This window comes from Microcaecilia unicolor, chromosome 6 (genome assembly GCF_901765095.1).
Source record: "Microcaecilia unicolor chromosome 6, aMicUni1.1, whole genome shotgun sequence".
Classification (NCBI taxonomy): domain Eukaryota; kingdom Metazoa; phylum Chordata; class Amphibia; order Gymnophiona; family Siphonopidae; genus Microcaecilia; species Microcaecilia unicolor.
In genome coordinates this window covers 13,241,666-13,269,631 of record NC_044036.1, presented here as the reverse complement: position 1 = coordinate 13,269,631, position 27,966 = coordinate 13,241,666, and the positions used below count along the sequence as shown (strand labels likewise).

At 43.9% G+C, this 27,966-nt stretch overlaps 1 protein-coding gene across 1 annotated transcript; it reads right to left on the bottom strand.

Annotated features, from left to right (window-relative positions):
* Window positions 1–15: 15 nt before the first annotated feature.
* TSPAN1 (tetraspanin 1) lies at window positions 16–27,966 on the bottom strand. Its single transcript, XM_030206450.1, has 8 exons — window positions 27,826–27,966; window positions 25,146–25,210; window positions 12,914–13,120; window positions 8,474–8,548; window positions 6,747–6,845; window positions 6,482–6,625; window positions 2,684–2,767; window positions 16–663 (listed from the first exon to the last, which is right to left on the bottom strand). Exons 2-8 carry the CDS (start codon window positions 25,200–25,202, stop codon window positions 604–606), a joined length of 726 nt encoding a protein of 241 aa, XP_030062310.1. The 5' UTR covers window positions 25,203–25,210; window positions 27,826–27,966; the 3' UTR covers window positions 16–603.

Here is a 27,966-nt window from a genome sequence, read left to right as displayed (position 1 = left end):
AACACAGGAACATGATGCACTCATAGGAATTTTACTGACAGGCAAGCTGGTCTCATCAATAAAAAGAAGATTATTTCAGAGCTAATTACAAAAATCACACATTTAACTCTGCTTCCCTGAGGATTCCAAGATGTCTTGTTATTTTGAAAGCTATGGGATATGATCTCACTTATTGAGAGACTGGTCAGTTCCCCCCCCCCCCCCCCTCACAAATCACAGCCTTGACATCTACTTGAGGAGGAAACCTCAAAAATGCATTTTGGAAAGGAAAAATTTACTGTACAAGTATTCACATCTTATGATCACTTGATGGTTAAGAGACATATTTGGCACGTTACATAGGACTTAACTTGTTGCAGCTACTTATTCCAGTCTCCACTTTTGACTGTTACATAGCTCCAGCAGAGTCTTCAGGGCATGAGATGTTCTGTACGTTAAATAACTTAAGTGTTATTCATGTTCAATCTTTGCAGCTAGAGTCATATCGTAATCATATTGTCTACAAGTATTGTAACTGGTTTGGAAAAAGTCATAACCAGAGGAAGGCGAAAGTTTACACACACACGAATATAATTTGTGCAGTCCTGGTCTGTCATTGGCCCTCTAATTGACGCCCTTATCGATGTGGCAATACAGGTACATGGACACTACCATCGCCGCAAGCTGTAAAGAGGAAGCCAGATCAAAAAGTTAATGTCCATAAAAAGCGACAAAGCCATACAAGATTCTGAATTACTATACCTGGGGGACACCGGATAGATGGGTCTATTCTAAATCACAAACCAGAGCTTGTAGAATATCACTGTCTATAAACCCATCGCATATATCGATGTTCTCTCTTATAATTAAAGGAGGAAAAACCTCAAACAAATGTTGGGCAGCTCCTTTGTCAATACCTATATCGACCTTAGGGAGGCCTCACAGAAAAACCTCCTAAACTATTCACTTTTGCTCTTGAACCCAAAAATTGAAACTTTTCAGTTGATGAGTCTTCCGATCAATCTCTTGTCTACTGACCACGGCCCAACTTTGGCCAAGGTGTCGAATCCTGCATCAGGGTTTGCGGTATCTATCAGCTGGGGTTTTTTTCAAGGCTGGAATCCTACTCCAGCCTTGAAAAAACCCAGCTGATATCGTGGACCCTAATGCAGGATTCAAAACCTTGGCTAAAGTTGGGCCGTGGTCAGTAGACAAAGAGATTGATCGGAAGACTCATCAACTGAAAGATAAGTTTCAATTTTTGGGTTCAAGAGCAAAAGTGAATAGTTTAGGAGGTTTCTGTGGGGCCTCCCTAAGGTCGATATAGGTATTGACAAAGGAGCTGCCCAACATTTGTTTGAGGTTTTTCCTCCTTTAATTATAAGAGATAACATCGACATTTGTAGATATATGTGATGGGTTTATAGACACCAGATGGGGACACTAATTACATAGTGCTGCAGAAAGTCAACAGAGAGGGGACTTAACCCCCGTAGTGGTCACCACAATGTATAATTGGGTAGGTCTATTCATGCATCCCAAGGCCACGTGATAGGTGCCCATAAAAAAAAAACAGATGGTATGCCTCAGCAAATTTTGCACCTTGGTCAGTGTGCCGTGAGATAAAAAAAAAGGTTGAAAAAAGTCACTGGTGTAAAAACATCAATTCCTGAAATGTGACTGATAAAACAGTCAATGAATCTCTACCTTATAAAAAGGTGATTTGTCTTAGAATCCAATATTCCCAACCTTCGTTATTAAATAAATATCAGACAAACCCAAATGCATCCATAGAAAGTGGAACAACTATTGATCTGCTTTAGCTCCGAAACATGGGGACTCGTAACATAGTAAATGATGGCAGATAAAGACCTGAACGGTCCACCCAGTCTGCCCAACAAGATAAACTCATTTTACATGGTATGTAATACTTTATATGTAAACCCAAGTTTGATTTGCCCCTGCCTTTCTCAGGGCACAGACTGTAAAAGTCTGCCCAGCACTGTTCCTGTACTAAAGGTTCTGAGGCTAACGTCGAAGACCCTTAAAATTTACACTTTGTGAGGCAAGACTTCCCTCGGCTGAACCCATACTGACTCTGTCCCATTAAACCATGTTTGTCTATTAGGCTCATTTTCGAAAAAGGACGTCCATCTTTCGACATAAAACGGAAGATGGGACGTCCTCCCAGAGACATCCAAATCGGTATAATCCACCTGTCTCTTGAGAGGCAGTGCTTGTGAGAAATGATGTGACAGTATGACAGGGTATCTAGAGGTGACCATAGTGACACGTGAACCCAGCTGAGCCCTTCAACAGGCATGGACTAGCCTATGGGATAAAGGCTCAGCTCTAGTTTTAAGGGAATCAAGGAAAAAAAAAAAAAAGAGTTTCTTTTAATCTCAAGGTGAAGGTTAATATACCTTTCACTGATCAGTCAAACACAGGTTCCTCATCTTAAAACTAAGCCCAGAAAGGTGTCTCAAGAGCCTGCAAATAAATTTAATTTTCTAAGACCAGTATGGCTACTGAAACTCAAACCTATGAATCTATGTAAGGGGACAGAAAGAATTAAGAGATTACACTGACTGAATTCAGTCTCCTGTATAACCAGACATCTTTTAAGATGTGACCAGCCCTATCCGCAATTAACAGCTGCCCCTCAGGGGGGTGGAGGGAGGAGGAGGAGAATTAAGCTACTTACTTCTAATGCACAAATTCCAGCTGCCACCCCTCCAACAACGGCTGCATTCTGCTTGAGTGTGGATATCAACTCCTTAAAACAGCCCTGGAGACGATAAACAGCACTGAAAATTAGGTTGTTCCAACAGATGTATATCCTATGTTCATTATAGGATCTTTATCTGATCAGATCATTAATGACCCAGCCCTGGTTATTTTCTCATCTCAGTCCATAGTCATCTTTTTTCACTTGTTCCAAAAATTACAAAGACTAGGGGACACTATTACATGGAAATACTTTTAAAACAAATAGGAGATATTTTTTCACTCAATGAATAGCTAAACTCTGGAACTCTTTGCCGGAGGAGGTGGTAACAGTGGTTAGCGTATCTGGGTTTAAAAAAAGGTTTGGACAAGTTCCTGGAGGAAAAGTCCATAGTCTGTTATTGAAATGGTAATGGGGGGGAGCCACTGATGCCCTGTGATTGGTAGCATGGAATGTTGCTACTTTTTAATATTCTGAATGGAATGTCACTACTATTTTGGGTTCTACATGGAATGTTGCTACACTTTGGGGTTCTGCCAGGTACTTGTGACCTGGATTGGCCATTGTTGGAAACTGGATATTGGGCTAGATGGACCATTGGTCTAACCCAGTATGGCTGTTCTTATGTATGTTCTCATTGAACACTACAACACAACAAAGCAGAGATGGTACAATGTACAAAACAAAAGTCCAAAATACAACAAAAAGCACCAAGAGCCTTCCAAAAAGGGACAGTTCCTTTAATTAGAAAAGTCAATCTTCCAAAATAGACCCAACACAGGCAGTGTTTCGGCACACAGTGCCTGCGTCAGGGGTCTGCGTTAGAGATAATATAAATAGGAAAACTGATACCAATGTGAATAATAAAACAATGCATTTAAAAAAATATGTAAAACCATTAAGAAATAAGCATGAATGAAAAGTGCATATAAAATCTTGAAGCTATAAATAAAATATACAGATAATAAAATGAATTAAAACATGGTTAATAAAAGATAATGTGTGAAACATTTATGGAAGAAAATGAATAATGCAATGTGTAAGTTTGACATGCATGTGGAATCTATTGACAAAGTGCAATACATATATACATTGTAAATGAACCTTAAACACAGCAACATTGTTTAAATGGAAAGAAAATATGTTAACAAGATGAGTCAGTCAACTAAATAAATACATGATCCTTATTGAGCAAATGAGAGCTGAAAGTCACCAAATGTGTTCTGAGAGAAAATGAGTGCTGTGTAAAAGCAACCAAACTTCATTATGAAATAAAAAAATTCTAAAAAAAAATGAAATTAAAAAAACAGTTAGTGACTGATGTAGGTGAAAAACGTATGTTGTGAGAGGATTATACATGTTAACCTAGTTCAAAAAGAAGGGGGGAGCAGCGTGATCAATTGTCCTGATCTATAAAGATCCCAAAAAGATTTCTAAAAAAAAAAAAAAAAAAGTTTTTTTTTTAATATTTTTATTTCATAAGGAAGCAGTTTGGTTGCTTTACACAGCACTCACTTTATATCAGAACACATTTGGTGACTTTCAACTCTCATTTGCTCAATAAGGATCGTGTATTTAGTTGAATGACTCACATATTTTCTTTCCATTTAAACAATGTTACTGTGTTAAGGTTCATTTACAATGTATATATGTATTGCACTTTGTCAATAGATTCCACGTGCATGTCAAACTTACACATTGCATTATTCATTTTCTTCCATAAATGTTTCACACATTATCTTTAAATGTACCCTAAGGAAGTTTTAGTAACCATGTTTTAATTCATTTTATTATTCTGTATATTTTATATTTAAATCATTTTTATTGGCAGAAACAGAATTACAACAGTTCCCAATGAAAAGACAAGAGCATTATTCCAACCGTTGATCTAAGATCAGTAGACATTTTTCCGCCCCCTTCCTCCCCCCCCCCCAACAATACTAGAATTCCAAAACTTTATGGCGCAACTTAGTATACATTAAATGTGAAACATTACATTACCCAACATGGTAAGTACATCAGACAAGCTCATTAAGCTGATCTTATCCAAACACAAATGCATTAAAACCAATTCTGTATATTTTATTTATAGCTTCAAGATTTTAGATGCACTTTTCATTCATGCTTTTTCTTATCTTAATGCTTTACATATTTTAAAATGCATTATATGTTTTATTATTCACATTGGTTTTTATCAGTTTTCCGATTTATATTGTTATGTCTAACACAGACCTCTGACACAGGCACTGTGTGCCGAAACATGGCCTGTGTTGGGTCTATATTGGAAGATTGACTTTTCTAATTAAAGGAACTGTGTCCCTTTTTTGGAAGGCTCTTGGTGCTTTTTGCTATATATTATTTCTTACTGAACACTAGACATCATTTAGCATCCTCTTGGAATGGGGTGGACAACCAGTGGCCCAAAACCATGGTAAGTATACACAGAAAATACCAAGTTTTGGCAATAATAGAGCTACATCAGACTTCTAAGACATGGAAGAAACCTGCACAACTCAAGGATGTGCATTCATTAGCATGCCTTGGAAACTTTAGCATGCACTAAAAAAAAAAAAATATTAACCTATGTATCGAGAGTAATTAAAATGTGCGGAAAAAAGCCAAACCCAAACGATCATTGTGCTCATCCCTACCATGGAGTAAGAATGGGTGAATGCCCAAGGCTAGACTGGCTTTGCCAAAAACTGTGTTAATTAGAAAACTTGATTTAACAAAAAAAAAAAAACAGAGGGGGGGGGGGGGGGGGTGTGGAGACATGGAGGTGGTAGAAGGGCAGAACGCACACACACACAGTTACCAAGTCCTGTCTGAAAGAACATGGTAGCTATGAATTAAATTGCACACGAACTGTTGATATGCTCAGTCACAGCAAGTCCTGGTAAGAGGCTCATCCCACGTTTGCTTGGTTTACCGTGCCAGTGGTTCTCAACCTGGTCCTCAAAACCACCTAGTCAACTATCCACCCCTCATGATTGATATATGAGAAATTTGCATATATTGCAGGCAGATCTCATGCATATTCACAAGGGATATGAAAACCAGACCAGCCAGGTGGTGTCTGAGGCTTGATTGGGGGAAGGGAAGAGATAGGAAAACCCCAACATGAAAAAAAGCAGCAAGAATGAATTGGTTCTGCTGGTGCTAATAAGAGATCTTGCATTAGGCCCCATGGCCTGGGAGGGGGCACAGAAGCCTCCACGTTTTAAAACAGTAGTGTAGCCAAGAGGGGGGGGCCTGCCCCCCCAGTTTGGGTTCAGGCCCCAAAGTCTGCTGGTTTGGCCGTCAGGGGTCCCGAAGCCCTGTCAGCAGAAGCTTTCCTGTGTATTCGCTGCCGTGCTGCCTGCCCTGCTTCCCCCCCTCCCCCCACCTGCGTCAATGCTCAATTACACTAAAACTGAGCATGTGCACCAGGGTGGGAAAGCAAGGCAGGCAGCACGGCACTGGGAGTATTGGCACAGGAAGGCTTGTGCTGGTGGGGCTTGGGCCCCCCCCCCCCCCCCCCCACACAGGCAAGGTCTGGCTACGCATCTGGTTTGAACATTAAATCTCAATAAGTAAAGCACGAAAATACAGTAAAAAAAAAAAAAAAAAAAAAAAAAAAAGACACACAGAAAAAGCTTCCAGGATCTTCATTCAAGATAAATCCAAGCAATAGATTGGAAAAACATTTGTAGGAAAGACGTAACATACAGCATTATGTTCAGAAAATCAGAAATTGTAAAGGGGGAGAGGGGACATGTTCAAATGGTGCCTCACCTGTACATCGCTAACGTGGGCATGTTCAGCTGTACAAGACTCGGTGGTATTTTTACAGCAGTACTTGGGGTAAGTGTTACCATTTTCTTTGTAGTAATAGGAGTCGTCGAAATCTGTGTAGTTATTGAATCCACAGCACTTCAGCTGAAAGGGAAAAATGTAAAAAAAAAAAAGAAGAAGATTTTAACCTCTCAAGCTTGGCATCACCCACCAGGGGTCGTATTTTACAGAGTGAGCAGGCCATACTGTCTATATGTTCACATACATCACCCATCGTGGAGTTCCAGATCTGCGTCACATCTGCTTTCTTGCCATAGTCGTCTTTCAGTACCGGCCCCACCAATGTCTGCAGCAGGGTTTCTGCCTATAATGAAAAGAAAAAAAAACCCCACACTGTACTAGAAACATCTTAAACCAGTCTAGACACAGATGAATTTTTTTACTTCCTGCCCAACCATTCAAGTTGCAACTCTCCTTATTCTGTGTACCACTGCCCTTGAAGGCCAGAAGAACACTGCCAAGGATTGCCACCCTAGAACTGACTCCGAGCATTTCTGGATTAAGATTACCAAGTTCACAGGAATCTCGTTTGAAAGAAAGGTGCCAAGAGAATCCAAGAACATAACGACGGTTGACTGAGGCCTATCCAAGATTTCCGTTCCCTTCCTACTGCAATATCAAAGACCATCTAATCTCTGGCAATTTCTTCACGACCAAGGCGAGTCTGGGCTTGCGTCGGGCTTGCATCAAATTCACATACTACCATTTTAACCCACACTGTGTACCCTGGGAGAGAGCTGCTTGGGGACAGAAATTTCACCCGTCCCTGCCCATTCCTGCTGGAAATCTAACGTGTCCCCACTGGAATCTCCTCCATCCCCTATGATAAAATAGCCCAATTTCCCCTCTCAGTGCTTATGGGGATGTCAATGCTATCAACCATATCCATTAAAATTTCTTTAGTGTCATTACAAATTGCACTGGCACTACACTTCCGCAGAAACCCCATAGGACCTGCGTCCGTCCCTATGAACCTGGAGGGGGATTCCCCTTAACTCCATTCCTGTGCAGCTCTCTACTACGAGAATGATTTTTCTTGTGTTACTGCTTGACCTTCCCCTTCCGGGCTGATCTCAAACAAATCCTTGTTCCAGGACCTGCCTCTTGTGCATCTCCAGCACTGCTGACATGGGTTATCTTTCTTACAGCTTACGTTAGAGATCACAAGTATTTAACCTTTCATGTCTTCTCCTCAACCACTTTTCAAGTTGTATGCTCAGATCTTTAAAAAAAATATCTACTACAGGGTATCCTTTTGCACGGGAAAGCTCGAAGTACAATCTCTTTAGTACCTAAATTCTTTTATTTATTTTATTGCATTTGAATCCCACATTTTCCCACCTATTTGCGGGCTCAGTGTGGCTTACAATACATTGTGAAAAATGAATACACAATTTGTAGCAATACGATTATGGGTTACATTGTGAAGAGTTATGTAAAGATAAAATTCAGAGTCAAAATATCATTAGGGGATAGAACAATGGAGTGTTAAAATGGGGAATTGATAGGGTGATAAAACAATAGCAAGAGAACATTAGGGTATAACAATTTTATCTGTGGGTAGAGTTTTAAGTGTGGTGAAAGTATGGGGGAAGAGAATTCAGAGAGAGTGTATTGGTGCATTTCTATTAGTGTGTATGGATTTCATGTGGTTTGATCTTTGCGATAAGTTCTCAAAGAGATGAGTTTTCAATAGTTTGCGGAAGTCGGTTAATTCGTAGATCGTTTTCAGGTTGCGTGGTAGTGTATTCCAGAATTGTAAACTTCAAGTACTCAATTAGGTTAACTGGTGCAGTCGACGAGGTCTCTTATATGAAGAGGGTAAATAGTTGCAACTGGGGAATAGTTACTGAAGAGGAAAAGACCTGCCGCCTGCTTACAAGTTGGACATTTTGGAGTCATGCTGGTGACTCGGAAAGATCTGGGACTTACCATCGATGTGTAGACCAGAGCAACGACAGCCGCAGCAACTTCAGCTATGAAGATAATAAGAATGATGGAGAAGAACTGGAAAAAAAACAAGAAAGGAAGAGAATTAACGCAATGGATGTGGTCCGTATAGGCTGCATAACCTGTGTATGGGTAACACCATTTAAATCCACACTACTGTTATTGTAAAATCCACTCAGCTGCCAGTCTCGTCTTCCGCCAGGGTCGCTTTACTCATACTACCCCTCTCTTCAAGTTGCTTCACTGGCTCCTTATCCGTTTTCGCATCCTGTTCAAACTTCTTCTACTAACCTATAAATGTATTCACTCTGCTGCTCCCCAGTATCTCTCCACACTCGTCCTTCCCGTGCACTCCGCTCCATGGATAAATCCTTCTTATCTGTTCCCTTCTCCACTACTGCCAACTCCAGACTTCGCGCCTTCTGTCTCGCTGCACCCTACGCCTGGAATAAACTTCCTGAGCCCCTACGTCTTGCCCCATCCTTGGCCACCTTTAAATCTAGACTGAAAGCCCACCTCTTTAACATTGCTTTTGACTTGTAACCACTTGCCTCCACCTACCCTCCTCTCTTCCTTCCCGTTCACATTAATTGATTTGATTACTTTATTTTTTGTCTATTAGATTGTAAGCTCTTTGAGCAGAGACTGTCTTTCTTCTATGTTTGTGCAGCTCTGCTTACGCCTTGTAGCGCTATAGAAATGCTAAATAGTAGTAGTACTACTGTTATTGTAATCTCCTTACTTGCCCGTGAACAAAGATGTAAAAAAAAAAAAAAAAAGTCTGCATAGGAAGTGGGTATCAGCCAAAAGATGTTTTAAGTGCCCCCGTTCCCCACCAGAATGCTCAAAAATCAGTTATCAGCCAGGGTATCTTTTATTAGTTGTACCCATTTCTCCAGGGACAGTGTGTTGGATGGGAGGGGAGTTTCCAACACAAATCCATTCATTCAACCAACTCATACTCTAGATCCCCTCCACGGTTTTTTTCCTAACCTAGGATGGAAACTGGTTCTCCAGGAATTAGGAGTTTTCCTCCAAGGTCATAGACGAAGCAAGAAGAGATCAAGGATGAAAGGCGAGTTTCCTCTATATTTCCAATGCAAATATTTAAGAGTCCCAAGGGAAAAAACAATTTCTAATGAAGAGCTTTTCTCTTCCACAAACAGAGTTTACTGTAACGTTTATCTTCCTGATGAGGTGGAGCAAACTGTTGGGTTATGGTTTTAAGATTGCATTAGTGCATTGTTTGCCCAAGTTTTTCATTTAAGTCAAGTAAACAGTTGAATGTTGAACACTAATCTGGTGCAAGTGTGTGTAGATATAAGGGGGGGGGGGGGAGGGAGAAGACAGGTTTGATTTCTTTTACTGCCAGCAGACTTTCCATTAGGGATATGCATTTACTGCAGACGACACTCCCCATGTTTTATCATTTTTAAAACAGTGAAAGGATGTAAGAAAAAACACACACAAAAGCTCGTGTTCCTCATGCATCACCAACAGTGCACACTTTTACAGGTGCAAATATGAAAAATCTTGTAAAAAGGACATGAAAAATGGTTGAACTGCCGACTACTGTCCATGAGCATTAAAGGTCTTGGGAAAGACTCTCCACCTACCAGGAAGGGCCTGGGACATAGTTGTTTGTTCACCAACCTACCGGAAGAGCTCTTGCATCCTTCAAATCAAATCAAAGAGTATTGGATGGGTGGGCGGTACATATACACAAAGACAACTCCATCATCCCCACTTGTCAAGCAAGCCCAAGTTTGGTTGCAGGTGCACAGGTCTCCCAATTAAAACCTGCGCTTTTCCAGTCATGATACAAATATTAGCCCAGGGCTACCCCTACACTGTGACCATCACAGTATGATTTTATCAAGCTGAACGAAAGACTTCATTGCCTACTGTGGCAGTAAGCCCTCCAGTGGTGTAGGCAGAAAGCTGATTTAGGGTGGGCCCATAAGTTCATTTCTTCTTTTTAGTCTCCTTGTGTCCCTCTCCCCCTCCGGTACCAAAAATACCCGGGGCTGACAGGGATCTCCAAACTTCACCAAATACCTCCTCCTGGCTCTAAAAACCTAGTGCAGATTGTAGGGTGAGGACCACTGACTCAAAACATCAAGTCTTAGAGAGATTAAAGCTATAAATGCAAGGGTTCTTTTTTTCTTGGGGGGGGGGGGGGGTTGCACATTGAAGAGGGATGGTTTCTACCACAGGATTTGGAACACTAACGGTTGACATATACTGTTGCACAGGCAATCTAAACCTCATTCTCCTAGTAGAGGCTAAGGTGAGGGCTTTATGTCGTTGGTGCTTAGCTTACTGGAGGAGACTGAGTGTATCAATTGAACATGTTCATGGTGAATTAGCCACTGCTCCACACAGATCAGCTACAGTCCTGTCCAGCGATACACAAGCAGTAGCCCTCATCTCCACTGCATCACTTCCCACAGTGGGGGCAGGGAGTGCTCCCTTCAAACAAAAGGAAACTGCCCACGCCACAATTCCATGTGGCAAGAAGATGGCTGAGCCATGACCCCCACTTGTCCACCCATTTCCGCTGCTTAGGTCCTACTGGACATTTTACGCCCTTAATTTTCCAGAGACTTCTGTCACATGAAGGAGTGTCCACTTCTGGTTTCCTGCTCTTTGGGCTGATAATAGGTACAGCCCTTACCTCCCACTGTCAGAGCTAAGTGGCAATTCGATAACTCGACACCATCAGATTCCATTATAGAATAATGGCGTAGACCTGCCATCAGCATGCCTAAAATGTACATGTGCCCACTTACACCATGTCAATGGCAGGAGTAAGTATGTGAAGTAGGAGACACACCCAAGTCCCACCCATGATCTGCTCGAGTGTACTGAACTATGAAATTCCACAAGGGCCCACATAAAGCACTTACACGGGCAAGTGGCACTTTTTTCCTGCATTTATATAAGATATGTTTGGACCGAGTACAGACTAAGGATAACCCAATATCCTCAACTTTGCATTAGTGCCCCCAGCTGCTTTAGTAAAGACAAGCCAGCTCATTTTCGAAAGAGAAGAAAGGGCGCCCATCTTTTGACACAAATCGGGAGATGGGCGCCCTTCTCTCAGGGGCACCAGAATCGGCATAATCGAAAGCCGATTTTGGGCGTCCAACTGCTTTCCATCGCCGGGACGGCCGAAGTTCCCGGGGACGTGTCGGAAGGGTAGCAAAGGTGGGACAGGAGCGTGCCGGGATGTGGTTAAGAGATGGCCGGCTGTGGGCAATAATGGAAAAAAATGGGCGTCCCTGGCGAGAATTTGGTCCAAGTCACAAAAAAATGCCCGAACTGCCCAGATGACCACCGGAGGGAATCAGGGATGACCTCCCCCGACTCCCCCAGTGATCACTAACCCCCTCCCACCCTCAAAAAATAACTAAGAACTTTTTTTGCCAGCCACAAATGTCATACTCGGTCCATGACAGCAGTATGCAGGTCCCTGGAGCAGGTTTAGTGGGTGCAGTATACCTCAGGCAGGTGGACCCAGTTCCATCCCCCCCTCCCACCTGTTACACTTGTGGTGGAAAATGGGAGCCCTTCAAAACCCACTGTACCCACATGTGGGTGCCCCCCTTCACCCCTTAGGGCTATGGTAGTGGTGTATAGTTGTGGGGAGTGGGTTTTGGGGGGAGGGGGGCTCAGCACCCAAGGTAAGGGAACTATGCACCTGGGACCAATTTTCCAACTCCACTGTAGTGCCCCCTAGGGTGCCCGGTTGGTGCCCTGGCTTGTGAGGGGGACCACTGCACTACAAATCCTGGCCCCTCCCATGACCAAATGCCTTGGATTGGTTCATTTTTGAGATGGGCGCCATCGGTTTCCATTATAGGTAGAAAACCGAGGGCGCCCATCTCTAAATCCGGCGATCTCAGCATTTAGGCGGGGCCAACCATATTTTCAAAATGAAAGATGGACGCTCATCTCGTTCAATAATACGTTGGCCCCGCCCCTTCACCGAGCCATCCTCAGAGATGGGCATCTCCATTCAAAAATGCCCCTCAAGGTATCCTATTGGTGTTGATTTGAGTCATCAGCGGCATCACTTACAAGGGTGCAAGGAGGAAGGGGCTGCAGTCACCCCCAGCCCCAGGCAGTATGCACAGTAGAATAACTGCTCAAAAAAGTGGAAAAAATTATCCTAGGAACCAGATGTTGGGACCAACAGACCTTACAGGTTGGCAACAAATGGATTTAGGTCAGCTGATTCAATCTTATTGATTTATCATAGTAATAAGACAAGTATCAGGACACTGTAGTAATTAATTACTACTCTCTCAGCTTTCCAGGAACAGTTCCTTCAACAGTCACATCCTTCCACAAGAGACCTCCCCCACTTGTACCCAGGTTCACCCACCAAGATTCTAGTAACCTTAGCCAAACACTCACGATGATCAGAAGACACTTGCTCTCCTTTTGAGCTCCGCAGCATCCCAGGAATCCCAGTACCACCAAGATGGCTCCAATGGCAATGAGGAAGTAGCCAACATTAACGAACTGCATTGCAGAAGAGGAGAGCGCTCCAAAAATTTTCATGAAGGAGCTACTGTCCACTGAGACCCAGATCCCAACTCCCAGCAATGCACCGCCTCCAAGCTGGGAAGACAAAAAGTTAGAAAGTCATATTATGAGACAACAGAACTATACAGAGTACTTCTGAAGAGAGTAATCAGGTGAATCCAGCTCACACTACAGAGGAATAATTACAGCACATGACCCACTTCTCAGCTCCAACATCTGTCCGCGAAATGGTAACATGAGGCAACTCAGAAGAGCCAAGAGGAGGATTGAGCTACACCCTCACTCAGGAAATCAACAGCTATATTCAACCTCATAACCAACATCTAGGTGCATGGGTGAAACCAAAGGGTTGTAACCCCTTCCCCCCCCCCCCCATTAATACAGGGTTCCCAGTTTAGCCTGTGCTGGTAATGCACCCCATTAAGCCTAGCGAAAGGGCCAGAAAGAACATGGAGTGGAGGAGTGGCCTAGTGGTTAGGGTGGTGGGCTTTGGTCCTGGGGAACTGAGTTAGATTCCCAACACAGGCAGCTCCTTGTGACTCTGGGCAAGTCACTTAACCCTCCATTGCCTGCCGCATTGAGCCTGCCATGAGTGGGAAAAGCGTGGGGTACAAATGTAACAAAAATAAAATAAATCAATCTACCCTGTTTCCCCGAAAGTAAGACATCCCCCGAAAATAAGACCTAGTAGAGGTTTTCCTGAAATGATAGATATAAGGCCTCCCCCGAAAGTAAGACCTAGCAAATTTTTGTTTGAAAGCAGGGCCGCCGAGAGTCGGACAAGGCCGCCCCCCCCCCCACCCGAGGTCGCCGGGCCCCCCCTCCACCCACCCTCCGTCGCTCCCGGAACTAACCTTAAACACCTCCTTTCACCTTCGCAGCAAGCAGCAGCAGGGCAGACCTCTTCCTTCCGTGCCGCACCCTTGCGGACGTTACGTCAGGCGAGGGCGGGACAACGGAAGGAAGGAGTGACCTGTCCTGTTGCTGCGAAGGTGAAAAGAGGCGTTTAAGTTCCGGGAGCGATGGAGGGCGGGCGGGCCAACCCCGATGTTTCCCCCCAAAATAAGACAGCCCCTGAAAATAAGACCTAGCGCATTTTGGGGGGCAAAAATTAATATAAGACAGTGTCTTATTTTCAGGGAAACACGGTAGTACCTACTAGAAGAACAAGGCCACAATTGCTTAGTGACTGACCTGCACGTGTTCATTTGGGAAGAAGACTTTGTAAGGGTGGTAACGTGCAAGTGGGAAGGATGTCTACATGCTTGTACCCCTCCCACCATACCTATCAGCCACACATCCCATACTCTCTTCCTAATATCCGTTTACTACACAGTGCTGTCAGTTGAAGGACTATCCAACACGCAGCGCCATGCTGTGCTCCTCTGTCATCACCAACCCTTCATTTTACCCTGTGCTTGGCTCATCCTATATCTCCAGGGCTCCCCATTAGTTCCGTTTCGTCTCCTCCTCCTCTGGTTACACTTGGATCTGTTGTGATTGTTTGGCTATGGACGCGCTATTGGTGTCTCCCGTAGCCAAGACCCAACCTGGAATGACGCTCATCACATGCAATGGTTTATAATCTGACTGATCAATCAACAAAAAGGACTTATTTTGGATTGATGAAGCCAACAAACCTGGATTTGGGATAAGAGCCTCTGGTGAAAATCTGAGACTTGTTTGAAGTACATTTAAACGGGGGAATCCCATGGTTGTGCAATATAATTGAGCTCAGTTGATTTATATCTGTTCACAGGGTATCCCAAGGAAATGTATGGCAGCTTGATAAATAATGTAAACATCGGTTGTGCATGTGTGTGAGTGAGATAGAAGGGGAGGGAGGGGTTGTTTGGAATTCTGGGGGCACTTTGTGTTATATTGTAAGATGGTTTATATTTAATGATTTGATAAATAAAAGTTATTGATAAAATTGATTGTTCAATTTTGAGTATTTGGTGGATATATTAAGTAATTGTACTCTGGTTTAAAATACATTTCCCCACATAGGTTAATGTTTTATACACTTGGTTTTGTCCACTTATTAGGTCCTACCTACAATACCTGGATGTCACAGTCCGACAAGAAAACGTTTTATTCCATAAATACACTTAAGCCTACAGGGATGTCTACAGCACTAAGGAGTGACCCGGTTGCATTCTGCTTGTAGAAACAGAATTCTCAGATCAGCAAGGATGAACTACTATGTTACCCGTTGAGCAGTGACCTCCAAAATGTCCCCAATGGGACACTGAATGTGTTTATTACAAGACTTGCTATACTGCCCTTCAGATTGCATTAGAGCGGTTTATAAAATTAAATAGTCAAAACAACGCTATTCGTACATCAATATAATTTAGTTACACGTTTCTTCAGGTGCAACAAAAACCGCTAACCAACAGCATTACTGTAATTGCTATGCCTTTGACTCGATATTTTCAAAATAAATAAGTCAAAACAGAAAAAAAAAAAGTTAAAAGAAAGACAGGTCCTAAGGTGCTGCCACTCCCATTACTCACCCGAAGCTAGTCAGATTGCATGTGTCTGGGAGCAAAAAGCAAGCTTTAGGACTGTCCTTATAGCTAGCACATGACGTTTCCATTCAAACATAGTATGGGATGGAGTTTCTAAGAAGAGGGATCAGTGTATAAGTGGCATCCAGAGGTGCGTGAGGGGGAATTGATAGGAGGTTCTGGCTTTGGGATTGCCGTGTGCTAGCAGCATAGGGTACTGGAGTTGAAAATAAATGGTGGCTGTCTGAAGTCAAGAATCTTAATGACTTGACTAAGGCAAGGATTTGAGCTTAATTCTAAGCTATTTGTGGCCAATGATTCCCAATAAGAAGAGAGCGTGTATGTACATGAACTAATCATTTAGCGTTATAGATGGGTTTTACGATGACATGGAATCTTTGAGACAGTAAACTGCATTACAGTAGTCGAAGCAACGTATCACTAGTGTGTTAAGATAAGCAGGGGAATCCGTCTAGCACTACAGTCGTTTTCATCTGATGACGAGATGGAGCATCCTAGGATAGCACTGACTCAAGAAGTCCAATATTCGGAGGCAATTTGCTTTTAACAGCAGGTCAAAAAAGGGTTTTGATTTTTTTTTTTTTAATGGGTTGAAGGATTACTATGGTTAACTGTAGTTCAGAGACAGTTCTAGTTGTTGAAAAAGCAGCAAAAAGATGGACCAAGGCCCAAGAGAGGGTTAACAATAAATGGAGGAATAACAGACTTCAAAGATACCATAATTTTACCAAGAAACTAAGGGGGGTAATGGATTAGGGACCAGGGAGGGTAGCCGAAAAGTACATCAGGCATAAGCAATATTCATGGGGAGATTTCCAAACATGTAGATTTCTAATTTTAGAGGAAGGCAAAAAACGTTAGCAGTGGGCATGGGTAGAATAGCTGGGGGAGGGGGTCTTAACTGACTTGGATGGCTTTCTGGCTAACTTGGAAGCGCAAGCCAATGGGATGTAGTGAATTTGATGGATGGCAACAACTGGACCAGCAGGCATCTTACTCAAGATTAAGAACAAAAAACGTTTAGGGCCTCTTTGCATCCCTGTGGAAGTGGGTTGCAAACCTGTCCTAGGGGAACCCCCAGCCAGGTTTTCAGGATATCCACAATAAATATTCATGAGAGAAGTTTCCATGCACTCCCAACATCTTAACGCAAATCTCTCGGGAATATTCTTTGTGAATATCCTGAAAACCCGACTGGCTGAGGTGCCTCCAGGACCAGGTTTGGGAACCACTGCTATGTAGTGAAGGTGAGTATTGGGCTTTTGAAACCTATCCCGGAGAGGAGGGGGGGGGGGGCCCTATAGCCAGTTGGATTTTTCTGACACATGTAAATGCAAAGTTTCTCTCATGTCTTGAGAATCCAGCGTACTGGAAAACAGCCATCATCTCCCATTTCCCTACAGTCAAGAGGAGAGACGGCCATAAATCAAGGGAATGAGCCCGAGAAGTAATGTCATCAGAAATTTACAGTACAGAACCAAGTTGAACAGATCTGTAATGCAAGTGTGTCAACTCGTTAAAACAAGAAACTGCTCACAATGATTTATAACAAAGTTAGAACCGGTGTTAAAGGCAAGAGAGCAACTTGGATTCTCCATAGGACAACGCCCTGCAACTAGACAGGAAAGCGCTGTACTGACCCACAAGTGAGGAGGCTGAAGTAGCTGAGGCAGCCAGCCAATAACAGAACTGGAAGAGGCACCTCTACCTTGAAATCTAGTGGTATCCATCCCTGCCTTCCAGTATTTAAAAATTTTATATACCACACAATCAAAGTGATCTCAGCAGTTTACAAATTAAAACAAAAAAAAAATCCAATATCAGTCTTCTTATACAGACTAAGCCATATAGCTACTAAAACCATGTTATCATCCGCTCCAAGTACTTTACCTGAATTCCTACACTGTGGTACAATTATTTATTTGTTACATAGTAGATGACGGCAGAAAAAGACCTGCATGGTCCATCCAGTCTGCCCAACAAGATAACTCGTATGTGCTAATTTTGTGTTTACCCTACTTTGATTTGTACCTGTGCTCTTCAGGGCACAGACCGTACAAGTCTGCCCAGCACTATCCCCGCCTCCCAACCACCGGCTCTGGCACAGACCGTATAAGTCTGCCCAGCACTATCCCCACCTCCCAACCACCAGTCCCGCTTCCCACCACCGGCTCTGGCACAGACCGTATAAGTCTGCCCAGCACTATCCCCACCTCCCAACCACCAGTCCCGCTTCCCACCACCAGCTCTGGCACAGACCGTGTAAGTCTGCCCAGCACTATCCCCGCCTCCCAACTACCAGTCCCACCTCCGGCTCTGGCACAGACCGTATAAGTCTGCCCAGCACTATCCCCGCCTCCCAACCACCGGCTCTGGCACAGACCGTATAAGTCTGCCCAGCACTATCCCCGCCTCCCAACTACCAGTCCCGCCTCCCACCACCGGCTCTGGCACAGACCGTATAAGTCTGCCCAGCACTATCCCCGCCTCCCAACTACCAGTCCCGCCTCCCACCACCGGCTCTGGCACAGACCGTATATGTCTGCCCAGCACTATCCCTGCCTCCCACCACCGGCTCTGGCACAGACCGTATAAGTCTGCCCAGCACTATCCCCGCCTCCCACCACCAGCTCTGGCACAGACCGTATAAGTCTGCCCAGCACTATCCCCGCCTCCCAACTACCAGTCCCGCCTCCCACCACCGGCTCTGGCACAGACCGTATATGTCTGCCCAGCACTATCCCTGCCTCCCACCACCGGCTCTGGCACAGACCGTATAAGTCTGCCCAGCACTATCTCCGCCTCCCAACCACCACTACCACTTCCCACCACCGGCTCTGGCACAGACTGTATAAGTCTTCCCAGCACTAGGCCCAATGTGGCTTACATAGTACCAGAGAGGCGTTTTCAGACTCCGGTGAGAACAAATACAAAGTGATGTTGTGGTAGGTAAAGTTCTTGTGGCACAGCCACATTTGGGAATCGTAGAACGGAAGAGTTGTGTTATGTCTATTACGTTTTTTAGTTTTGTTGTGTTGCAAAGATCAGGCATTTATGTTGGATCTGTAGGGTGTGTCTTTTTAAACAGGTTAGTTTTTTTGGTTAATTATTGCCAGCTGGCCAGAGCTGCGAGGGTGCATTGGAGAGGTGACTTTGCACAAGTCATGGATTAGCAGGTATCAGAGAACCCAAGATATGCACATCCTTCTCAAATATCGGGAGAGAGGCTCCCAGCGACTCTCTGGATTTGAGTAGATGTTGGAAGGAGCTTCTTCCATTTCTTCAGGTTTATATTTAGGAGGCTCAAATCCTAGTTTAAAAGTAGAGATGCCAAGTGTCCTCGGGGCCTGTTGCATCTCATGAGAGCAGTGATCATAAGAGGAAAAGAGAAGGGCTAAAGTGGTCTCACCATGGGGAAGGAGTCCGAGCCCTGTCAAATCAAAGAACCCATCAGCTGGCGTTTAGCAGCTGCTGAGAAAAGCCTTTCAAATGCACAGAAGGGGAGAAGGGAGAGGGCTGAGCAGAAGAGACAATAAATCAGATAAGACTTGAGTGGGTACTTGTCATTTATTTCTATGGTTTTTTGCTGGTGCCATGTATTTGCCAGTCCAGATTTTCTAAGGGAAAGTCCAGAGAGTAGCTGGGATGTAGATTTTATTTTGTTACATTTGTACCCCGCACTTTCCCACTCATGGCAGGCTCAATGCGGCTTACATGGGGCAATGGAGGGTTAAGCGACTTGCCCAGAGTCACAAGGAGCTGCCTGTGCCTGAAGTGGGAATCAAATGCAGTTCCCCAGGACCAAAGTCCACCACCCTAACCACTAGGCCACTCCTCCACTGTTGCTACTATTTGAGATTTTACATGGAATGTTGCTATTTCACTAGCAACATTCCATGTAGAAGTCGGCCCTTGCAGATCACCAATGTGGCTGCGCAGGCTTCTGCGAGTCTGACGTCCTGCACACGTCAGACTCACAGAAACAGAAGCCTGTGCAGCCTTCTACATAGAATGTTATGTAGAATCTCCAGTAGTATCTTTTATTTTTGTTACATTTGTACCCTGCGCTTTCCCACTCATGGCAGGCTCAATGTGGCTTACATGGGGCAATGGAGGGTTAAGTGACTTTCCTAGAGTCACAAGGAGCTGCCTGTGCCTGAAGTGGGAATCCAACTCTGTTCCTCAGTTCCCCAGGACCAAAGTCCACCACCCTAACCACTAGGCCACTCCTCCACTCCAGAATTAAGTCTGTTTGTCCTTTGCCTCCTCTTCTCCTTAAAAAGTCACATACTGTGAAACCTATGTGCAGACTTTTAGTTACCAAGTAGACAGCAGTAGAAAGACTAGTTCCTTTTAGGAATAGGTTTTGAAAGAAGGCTTGGTCAGCCTCCCTTTATATATACACGAGAGAACTGTTAGCATTTATAGAAGGACTGCCAAGCACATTTCCATTTCCTTCATTGGTCCCATCCATCCTGGGTGATGGCGGGTAAGCTGGAATGGAAGTGAAGAGAGGTACCCTCGACTCTAGATTTAGGGTTTGTTCCTATCTTGAAAGTTGATAGCTAGAAGCTTTCCATGCAAGGCTTTGCTATCCCCCCCCCCCCCCCCCACACTTTATACTGTCTAGAGTCTTAGATGGGGGGAGGTTCGAATCAGTACCAACAGCACAGTGTATGTTTCTCCACTCCCTGTGTACAGATGCCAACTAGTGTGGCAGCCTCCCAGTGTTGTAGGGGTAACTTCTCTATCTCCCCTTGGACACGCCTTACAATTTCTGTGTAATGGAAGAAGTGGTGGTGAGGGGAAAGAGGTCCACATTCTGAAGCTCAGGGCTGGTGGCATTGTATAGCAGTGTCCTAGTCACATCACTATACCCCCCCCCCCCCCCCACAGCAAGACAGGAATGGCTCTTTACCCACCACCATGGCCACCTTATTTGCTATAGCAGAGGCTTCAAAATGTGCCATGGCCCCAAGACCATCTGTGAGACAGAGCGACCTAAACTAACACAAAACAAATAAGGCAAAGTGTTGTCATGTTAACCCTGGTGACACCAGTATGCAAGGACCATAATTATAATAAGGATTAAGATTACTAAGAAAAGCATCAAGGTAATGCTTAGAAGATCTTCTCTTTAATCAGCTCCAAGCTGAGGGGAGAAGGGAGAGAGGTGCTGGACCTGCAAGATAGGAGACAGGAGAGGCGCCAGACTCTGGGTGAGGGAAGCAGGAGGGGCCTAAGGGCTAGTGCAGCAGCGCTGAGAACCTGGGAAATTATTCCCAGTACGGCTCCTTCTGAACATTTTCACTCAATGAATAGTTAAGCTCTGGAACTCTTTACCAGAGGATATAGTAACAGTGGTTAGTGTATCTGGGTTTAAAATGTTTAAGTTCCTGAAAGAAAAGTCTATAGTCTGTTATTGAGATAGACAATAGGAAGCCATTGCTGTCCTTGGGATTGGTAGCATGGAATGTTGTTACTCTGAGATTCTACATGGAATGTTGCTACTCTTGAGATTCTGCATGGAATCTTGTCACTCTTTAGGATTCCAGAATCTTGCTGTTCTTTGGGGTTCTGCCAGGTACTTGTGACCTGGATTGGCCACTGTTGGAAGCAGGATACTGGGGTATATGGACCATTGGTCTGACCCAGTTGGCTCTTATGTCAACAGGGCTGAAAAACCTACTCAAAGCTCACAGCACCCAGTATGAGACACTCCTTTATGCGGTAACTAGTAAAAGCACCACTTGTATGCCTAGAGCTAAGAATTTTAAAATACTAAAGATCAGAATGAAAAGATTCTCATGGTTTTGGTCCGGTTTTACTGCCAATGAGATCATTTTAGAAGGCAAATCAGTAAACTGAGGCTCTGGTACTGCTCAGAGCTCCCCCTGTGAGCATTACACAGACATTATACAAAAAGCTAAGACATTTATCTATTTCTTTCAATTATAGCCAACATTATCCCAATAGATCAGGTACAATGTGGTCAACAACTTACTGTAATTAACAGTACAAAAAGTGATGTGGGATAGTATACATTAAGTAGTAATAAAGTCATCTTTGACTCCTCCCTCTCCTCTGCACATATTGAGCAGACTGCTAAAACCTGTCGTTTCTCTCTCTATAATATCAGCAAAATTCGCCCTTTCCTTTCTGAGCACACTACCAGAACCCTCATCCACACTCTTATCACCTCTCGCTTAGACTATTGCAACTTGCTTCTCACAGGTCTCCCACTTAGCCATCTCTCTCCCCTTCAATCTGTTCAAAATTCTGCTGCACGACTAATATTCCGCCAGTGTCGTTATGCTCATATTAGCCCTCTCCTCAAGTCACTTCACTGGCTTCCTATCCGTTTCCGCATACAGTTCAAACTCCTCTTATTGACCTACTAGTAAAAATGGCCCGTTTCTGGCGGCAATGAAACGGGCGCTAGCGGGCAGGGGACTCCCTTCCCCTCCCCTTACGCGTGTCTCCCTGGTGGTCTAGAGGTACCTGTTCGGTGGGGGCAGGAAAGAAAGAGCCCCCTCTTTCCTGCCCGTAGCGGTGGTGGTAGCATCCTTGCTACATCGTGTGGGAGTCCGGCTCTCGGCGTTTCAAAATGGCCGCCGAGAGTTGAAGTCTCGCGATGCAGCTTGAACTCTCGGCGGCCATTTTGAAACGCCGAGAGCCGGACTCCCACACAATGTAGCAAGGATGCTACCACCACCGCTACGGGCAGGAAAGAGGGGGGCTCTTTCTTTCCTGCCCCCACCGAACAGGTACCTCTAGACCACCAGGGAGACAGGCGTAAGGGAAGGGGAGGGGAGGTGACAGGGGGGGAGGGACGTTGCTGAGGGTGAGTGTGGTACCGTGGGCGGGGCGGTAACTTCTAAGGGGCGGGGCTATGTGGGGAAGGGGCCGGGTTGATGTGGACGTCCTGGGCGGCTGGGATTTTTTGGAAGGGGAGGAGTGTTTCCCTACTGCTCCCCGTGCGTTTATTAGCGTTATTTTCGTGTTGCGCCCTCAACGTCATCACGTGTGACGCGAGGGCGGGGCATGAAGATGTTGTGTGGCTTCACCACCATGAAACCACGAACCGGTGTGTGAGTGACTTCAGTGACGTCAGTGTCCTCAGAACGTTGAGGCTGCGTTTTATTATAGTAGATAAGTGCATTCACTCTGCAGCTCCTCAGTACCTCTCCACCCATCTCTCCCTACATTCCTCCCCGGGAACTCCGTTCACTAGGTAAATCTCTCTTATCTGCATCCTTCTCCTCCACTGCTAACTCCAGACTCCGTTCCTTTTATCTTGCTGCACCAATGCCTGGAATAGACTTCCTGAGCCGGTCCGTCAAGCTCCCTCTCTGGCCATGTTCAAATCTAAGCTAAAAGCCCACCTTTTTGATGCTGCTTTTAACTCCTAACCCTTATCCACTTGTTCAGAACCCTTATTTTATCATCCTCACTTTAATATTCCCTTATCTTTTGTTTGTTCTGTTTGTCTGTCCTAATTAGACTGTAAGCTCTGTCGAGCAGGGACTGTCTCTTCATCTTCAAGTGTACAGCGTTGCGTATATTTAGTAGCGCTATAGAAATAAGTAGTAGTAGTAAACGAGGATTGAGTATTAAACATGTACTATGGAAATGAATGCTAGACAGAAAAAGATAATTTATAGTCATCCGTGTATAGCAATTAGAATGGAACAGAGAAATTGTATGAATAATTGTACAGTTAGGGGTTTAAATTAAATTATGATCATCCATGAGAAATTGCTTAAACAGAGAGGCTTTAAAGTATTTCTGAAATATCAATAATTAGATTCCCATATTTCAGAAGGGCGTTCCACCATTTGATACAGAAGTAAGAGAATCCTGACATGCAGACTGACTTATAGATCACATTTTTGCAACTGGGGTAGTCGTGGGTTAGATAATCTCTTGAACCAGGGAGAATGTTGTGAAAGGGGAGATCAATTAAAGGTTTCATATAATCAGGGGTTAAGCCATATAGAGTTTTGAAAACAAATGGAGTGGCCTAGTGGTTAGGGTGGTGGACTTTGGTCCTGAGGAACTGAGTTGAATTCCCACTTCAGGCACAGGCAGCTCCCTGTGACTCTGGGCAAGTCACTTAACCCTACATTGCCCCACATAAGCCGCATTGAGCCTGCCATGAGGGGGAAGTGCAGGGTACAAATGTAACAAAAAAAAAATGTACATAGTTTGGAGTGTTATTCTGGCTTTGATTGGGCGTCAGTGTAACTTTATAAGCAAAAGAGCTGCACTTTCGAATCTCGTAGCCTTGTAGACTAATCTGGCTGCTGTATTTTGAGCTGTCTGCAGTTTTTTCCAAGGAAGATTCCTTATAGCCAGCATAACTGGCATTACAATAATTGAAACGAGATAATACTAATATTTGTACTAAGTTTCTAAACATATCATTAGGGAAGAGATGCCCTGATTCTTTTTACTTTCCACATTGCTTTAAAGGTTTTTGCGATGACTGCTTGGATGAACAACATGTAGGAATCAATTATTATACCAAGTATTTTTAGCTGGGACTCCAATGGATAAGTTACGTTATCAATTGTGAAGTTGACAGTTAGGTAATAACAAAAATGCTTTTGCTCTATTCAATTTTAGTTTAAAGGTGGAGGCCCAATTCGCTACAGGTTTAGTCCAGATTTGACGATAGATAGCACTTATAGAATCTTTGAAAGGGATACAGATGGTTACATCATCTGCATGAATAAAATTATAACAACCACGGGCATCGAGCACCATTCCTAAGGGGGACGTCAATAATATTGAATACATCAGGAAGCTGTGGCTTTAGACAGGTGCTGTACTGAATGCAAATTAAGGACATAACAAATGTGACATGTAAATATGGCATTTGGGCCATTCAGGCAGTCACCAGGCCATGTACGGTAGCAGCATAAAGTTTCAGTCAGTATCTGCTTCATATTCATGGACTAATTCCATAGCCACAAGTGGGTGGATGGAGATTTTATATATATATATGTCTATACAACCTGCCTCAGCTATTTTTGCAGAATTCCTCCCAAAACATCTTGGTGATTTCTAGAGCGTTTTTCTGATGATAAACAGCACAGCAGTCCCATGATTCCGTTTGTGTACACAAGACAAAGATGTTGAGGGCTGAAGTGGCCAAGCATTTCCAAACAAACTAGAGCGTGCTAAAATATTTCTCATAACCAGAATTACTTTTTGTACAGTCCCCAGAAACTCCCAGTGATTATTTCTGCCATTCTGTACATCTCCAAAGGGCAAACTGTCCTGAAAATACTAAACCAGACAGTCCCTAGACTGGGTTTGAGAAGAATATTCCTTAACATAATGAGAGAAATCCCTCTGGAGGGGGGATAAGCATCGAAACCGGTCCAAGTCAGGTACTAGTGAAGGGCAGAATTCACTCCCACCCCCTGCTCTCTCTACAGGCTACAGTAGTCGGGCATTTTCCTCTCATCAGCACGGAGTGGAGATCTTTGACCATGCACCACCAAATCCCCTAATATTATAGTCCACATATTCCGAGTGTGAAAGAATAGCATACTTACAAAAATCGCCAGGTTGAATAAGATCATCATTACTTTAACGAATGTGAAACACCCCATTGTGGCTCCTGAAAAGAGAATTGAAGAAAGTCAGCACGTAATCATGTCATCTTAATACAGGGTGTAGAAGGAATTATATAGGCAACAGAAGTGGAAAAGTCTCCATACAGGTTCCTGCCTGCCTTGAAATGGGGTCCCCCCGGTCCTCTCAGGGCACCTATTTTGTGGAATTCTCTCCTCCATACAACCAAAGAAAAAGCACAGCTGGGCCTTCAAGACTGAGACAACAGGAGTCCTTTAAATCAGACCCGACACGGGCCGTGTTTCGGCGTAAGCAACGCCTGCCTCAGGGGTCCCGCAAAAGAAATTGCAAACGCTCTTCTAAAACACCGTCGGAGCTTTTGCAATTTCTTTTGCGGGACCCCTGAGGCAGGCGTTGCTTACGCCGAAACACGGCCCGTGAAATAAAGGGCTCCTGTTGTCTCAGTCTTGAAGGCCCAGCTGTGCTTTTTCTTTGTTTGAAATTTGCGGGTACTGTTTTTCCCTCTACGGTTTCTCCTCCATACAACATGTTTTCAATCTGTATGTTCAACACGCAGTTGAAGAGGCAACACGGCTTTGCTCTTGATTTTTTTTTTTTTTTCAATCGTAGAATTGTTCAGAGGTGTCAGCTCAATGTGTAACACTTCAGGTACAGGAGATCTCCCTCTACCCCCGAGAATTTACAGAAGTCTGTATCTAAGGCAATCGAGAGGGAGACATGATAAGAGACATTTAAATATTTCAAGGGCATTTATGTACAAGAAGGGAGCCTCTTTCAACTGAAGAAGATCCCTGGAATGAGGGGGCATATGACGAAGGAAAGAGCTTAGGAGTAACCTAAGGAAGTACTATTTCACAGAAAGGGTGGTGGAGGCGTGGAATGGCCTCCCGGTGGAGGTGGTGGAGTCAAGGACTGTTCCAGAGTTTAAAAAGGCATGGGGTAAGCATGTGGGATCGCTTAGGAACAGGAAGAATTAGGGGTTACAGAGGATGGGCAGACTGGATGGGTCATACGGCCTTTAGCTGCCATCATGTTTCTATGTTTCTATTCCACCAATGCCTAAGAGCCAACCTCATCAGTGATGTCACAATGGCTCAATTGTCCTATTATTGCCTTACTTTCCCCCCTTAGTGTGTTTCAGTCTCTGGTAACCAGAGCTGAGATTGTGATGTCATAATGCCTCATTCCACCAATGCCTAAGAGCCAACCTCATCAGTGATGTCACAATGGCTCAATTGTCCTATTCTTGGCTTACTTTCCCCCCTTAGTGTGAAGAGTTTCAGTCTCTGGTAACCAGAGCTCATATTGTGATGTCATAATGGGAATAGGCTTAGGAGTAACCTAAGGAAGTATTATTTCACAGAAAGGGTGGTGGAGGCGTGGAATGGCCTCCCGGTGGAGGTGGTGGAGTCAAGGACTGTTCCAGAGTTTAAAAAGGCATGGGGTAAGCATGTGGGATCGCTTAGGAAAAGGAAGAATTAGGGGTTACAGAGGATGGGCAGACTGGGTGGGTCATATGGCCTTTATCTGCTGTCACGTTTCTATGTTTTGCCAAGATTAGGCGAAGCAGCAGAGAGATTTGAATCTACTTTCCCTGCTCTTCAGTCCGCAGCTTTAACCATTAAGCTACTCCTCAAGCTATTGACCTCTCTCCCCCCCCACCACCATTATTGTAAACCATTGTTATACACTGGTGAAAGGTGGAAGATCAGATCATTGAAGTAAAGTTGTGTTTTACTGAGTTATAACATTTTTCTTTGGGAAATCGATCCCATTTTAGATACGCCATAACATTGGAACTGAGGGAAAAGAAGACAGAAAGCTAGGACTGGATTACCCTTGGCAGGTTGACCAGGGTGACAGAACCACCCTGGCAGAAAGAACAGCGGTAAGCTCCTTGAGCAGGGACTGTCCTTCCATGTTAAATTGTACAGCGCTGCGTAACCCTAGTAGCGCTTTAGAAATGTTTAGTAGTAGTAGTAGTAGTAACATATGTAGCAGCTCCCTATAGAACCAGGACACAGACCCTTAAACTTTAAAACACGAAAAAGTCTAACACCAAGACTCAGCAAGAATCTTTTGAAAGCTAAACGACTTGCCAGATTCGTTTCTTACAAAACTTTTGACACAAAACGCTCTTATGTTAACACACACACAAAAGATATCAAGCTTCAAATACAATAATTGATAAAACATCAGTTTTTTGTTTTAAAAACTCTTTTTCAAATGCATTCTCTTTACTAGAAAATAACTGAACTTTTAAAATCCAGACCCTGCCTAACCTATAACAAAAACCTTCTACATTTTGCACCTGTCAAGTGCCCAGTTTCCAGTTTTAAAGACACTTCATCAAAAGTGACTTGATTTAAAAAAAAAATAGACAGAAACTTCAATTTCTCGTTAGTTTAAAAAACAAACAAACATTTTGATCACTTTTACAATTAGTTATCTCTTCTTAGGTGGCAGCTTCCCCAAACAACTTTCAGTTACATAAAAATGAGATATTTCCTTGTGTTGCCTCGCTATCCCCCCCCCCCCCCCCAGCACATGTACAACCCCCTTAATTCTTAATAAGCTTTTACTTTTTAATATAATTCATTAGAATAGGGAAACCAGCTCATCCTAAAAGTTGAAACGTACCTTAAAATGTTAACAAGTCCCAAGACAAAGAAAAGAATAAAAAGCTCAGCAGGAGAAAAAAAAAAAGAAAGAATCCAGTTAATCCCCAGGAGCCACTAAAACACCTTTGAGTTACACCTGTAGCTGCTCCAAACTACTTTA

What these genes read in the sequence shown, in the direction of transcription:
- TSPAN1 (XM_030206450.1), bottom strand. Translation starts at nt 25,202, where the DNA reads ATGGGGTGTTTCACATTCGTTAAAGTAATGATGATCTTATTCAACCTG. An exon ending in GCAAGTGTCTTCTGATCATC is followed by an intron (nt 8,549 to 12,913) that starts GTGAGTGTTTGG and finishes TTTTTTTTCCAG; the next exon opens with TTCTTCTCCATCATTCTTAT. An exon ending in CCCACGTTAGCGATGTACAG is followed by an intron (nt 2,768 to 6,481) that starts GTGAGGCACCAT and finishes TATCGTCTCCAG; the next exon opens with GGCTGTTTTAAGGAGTTGAT.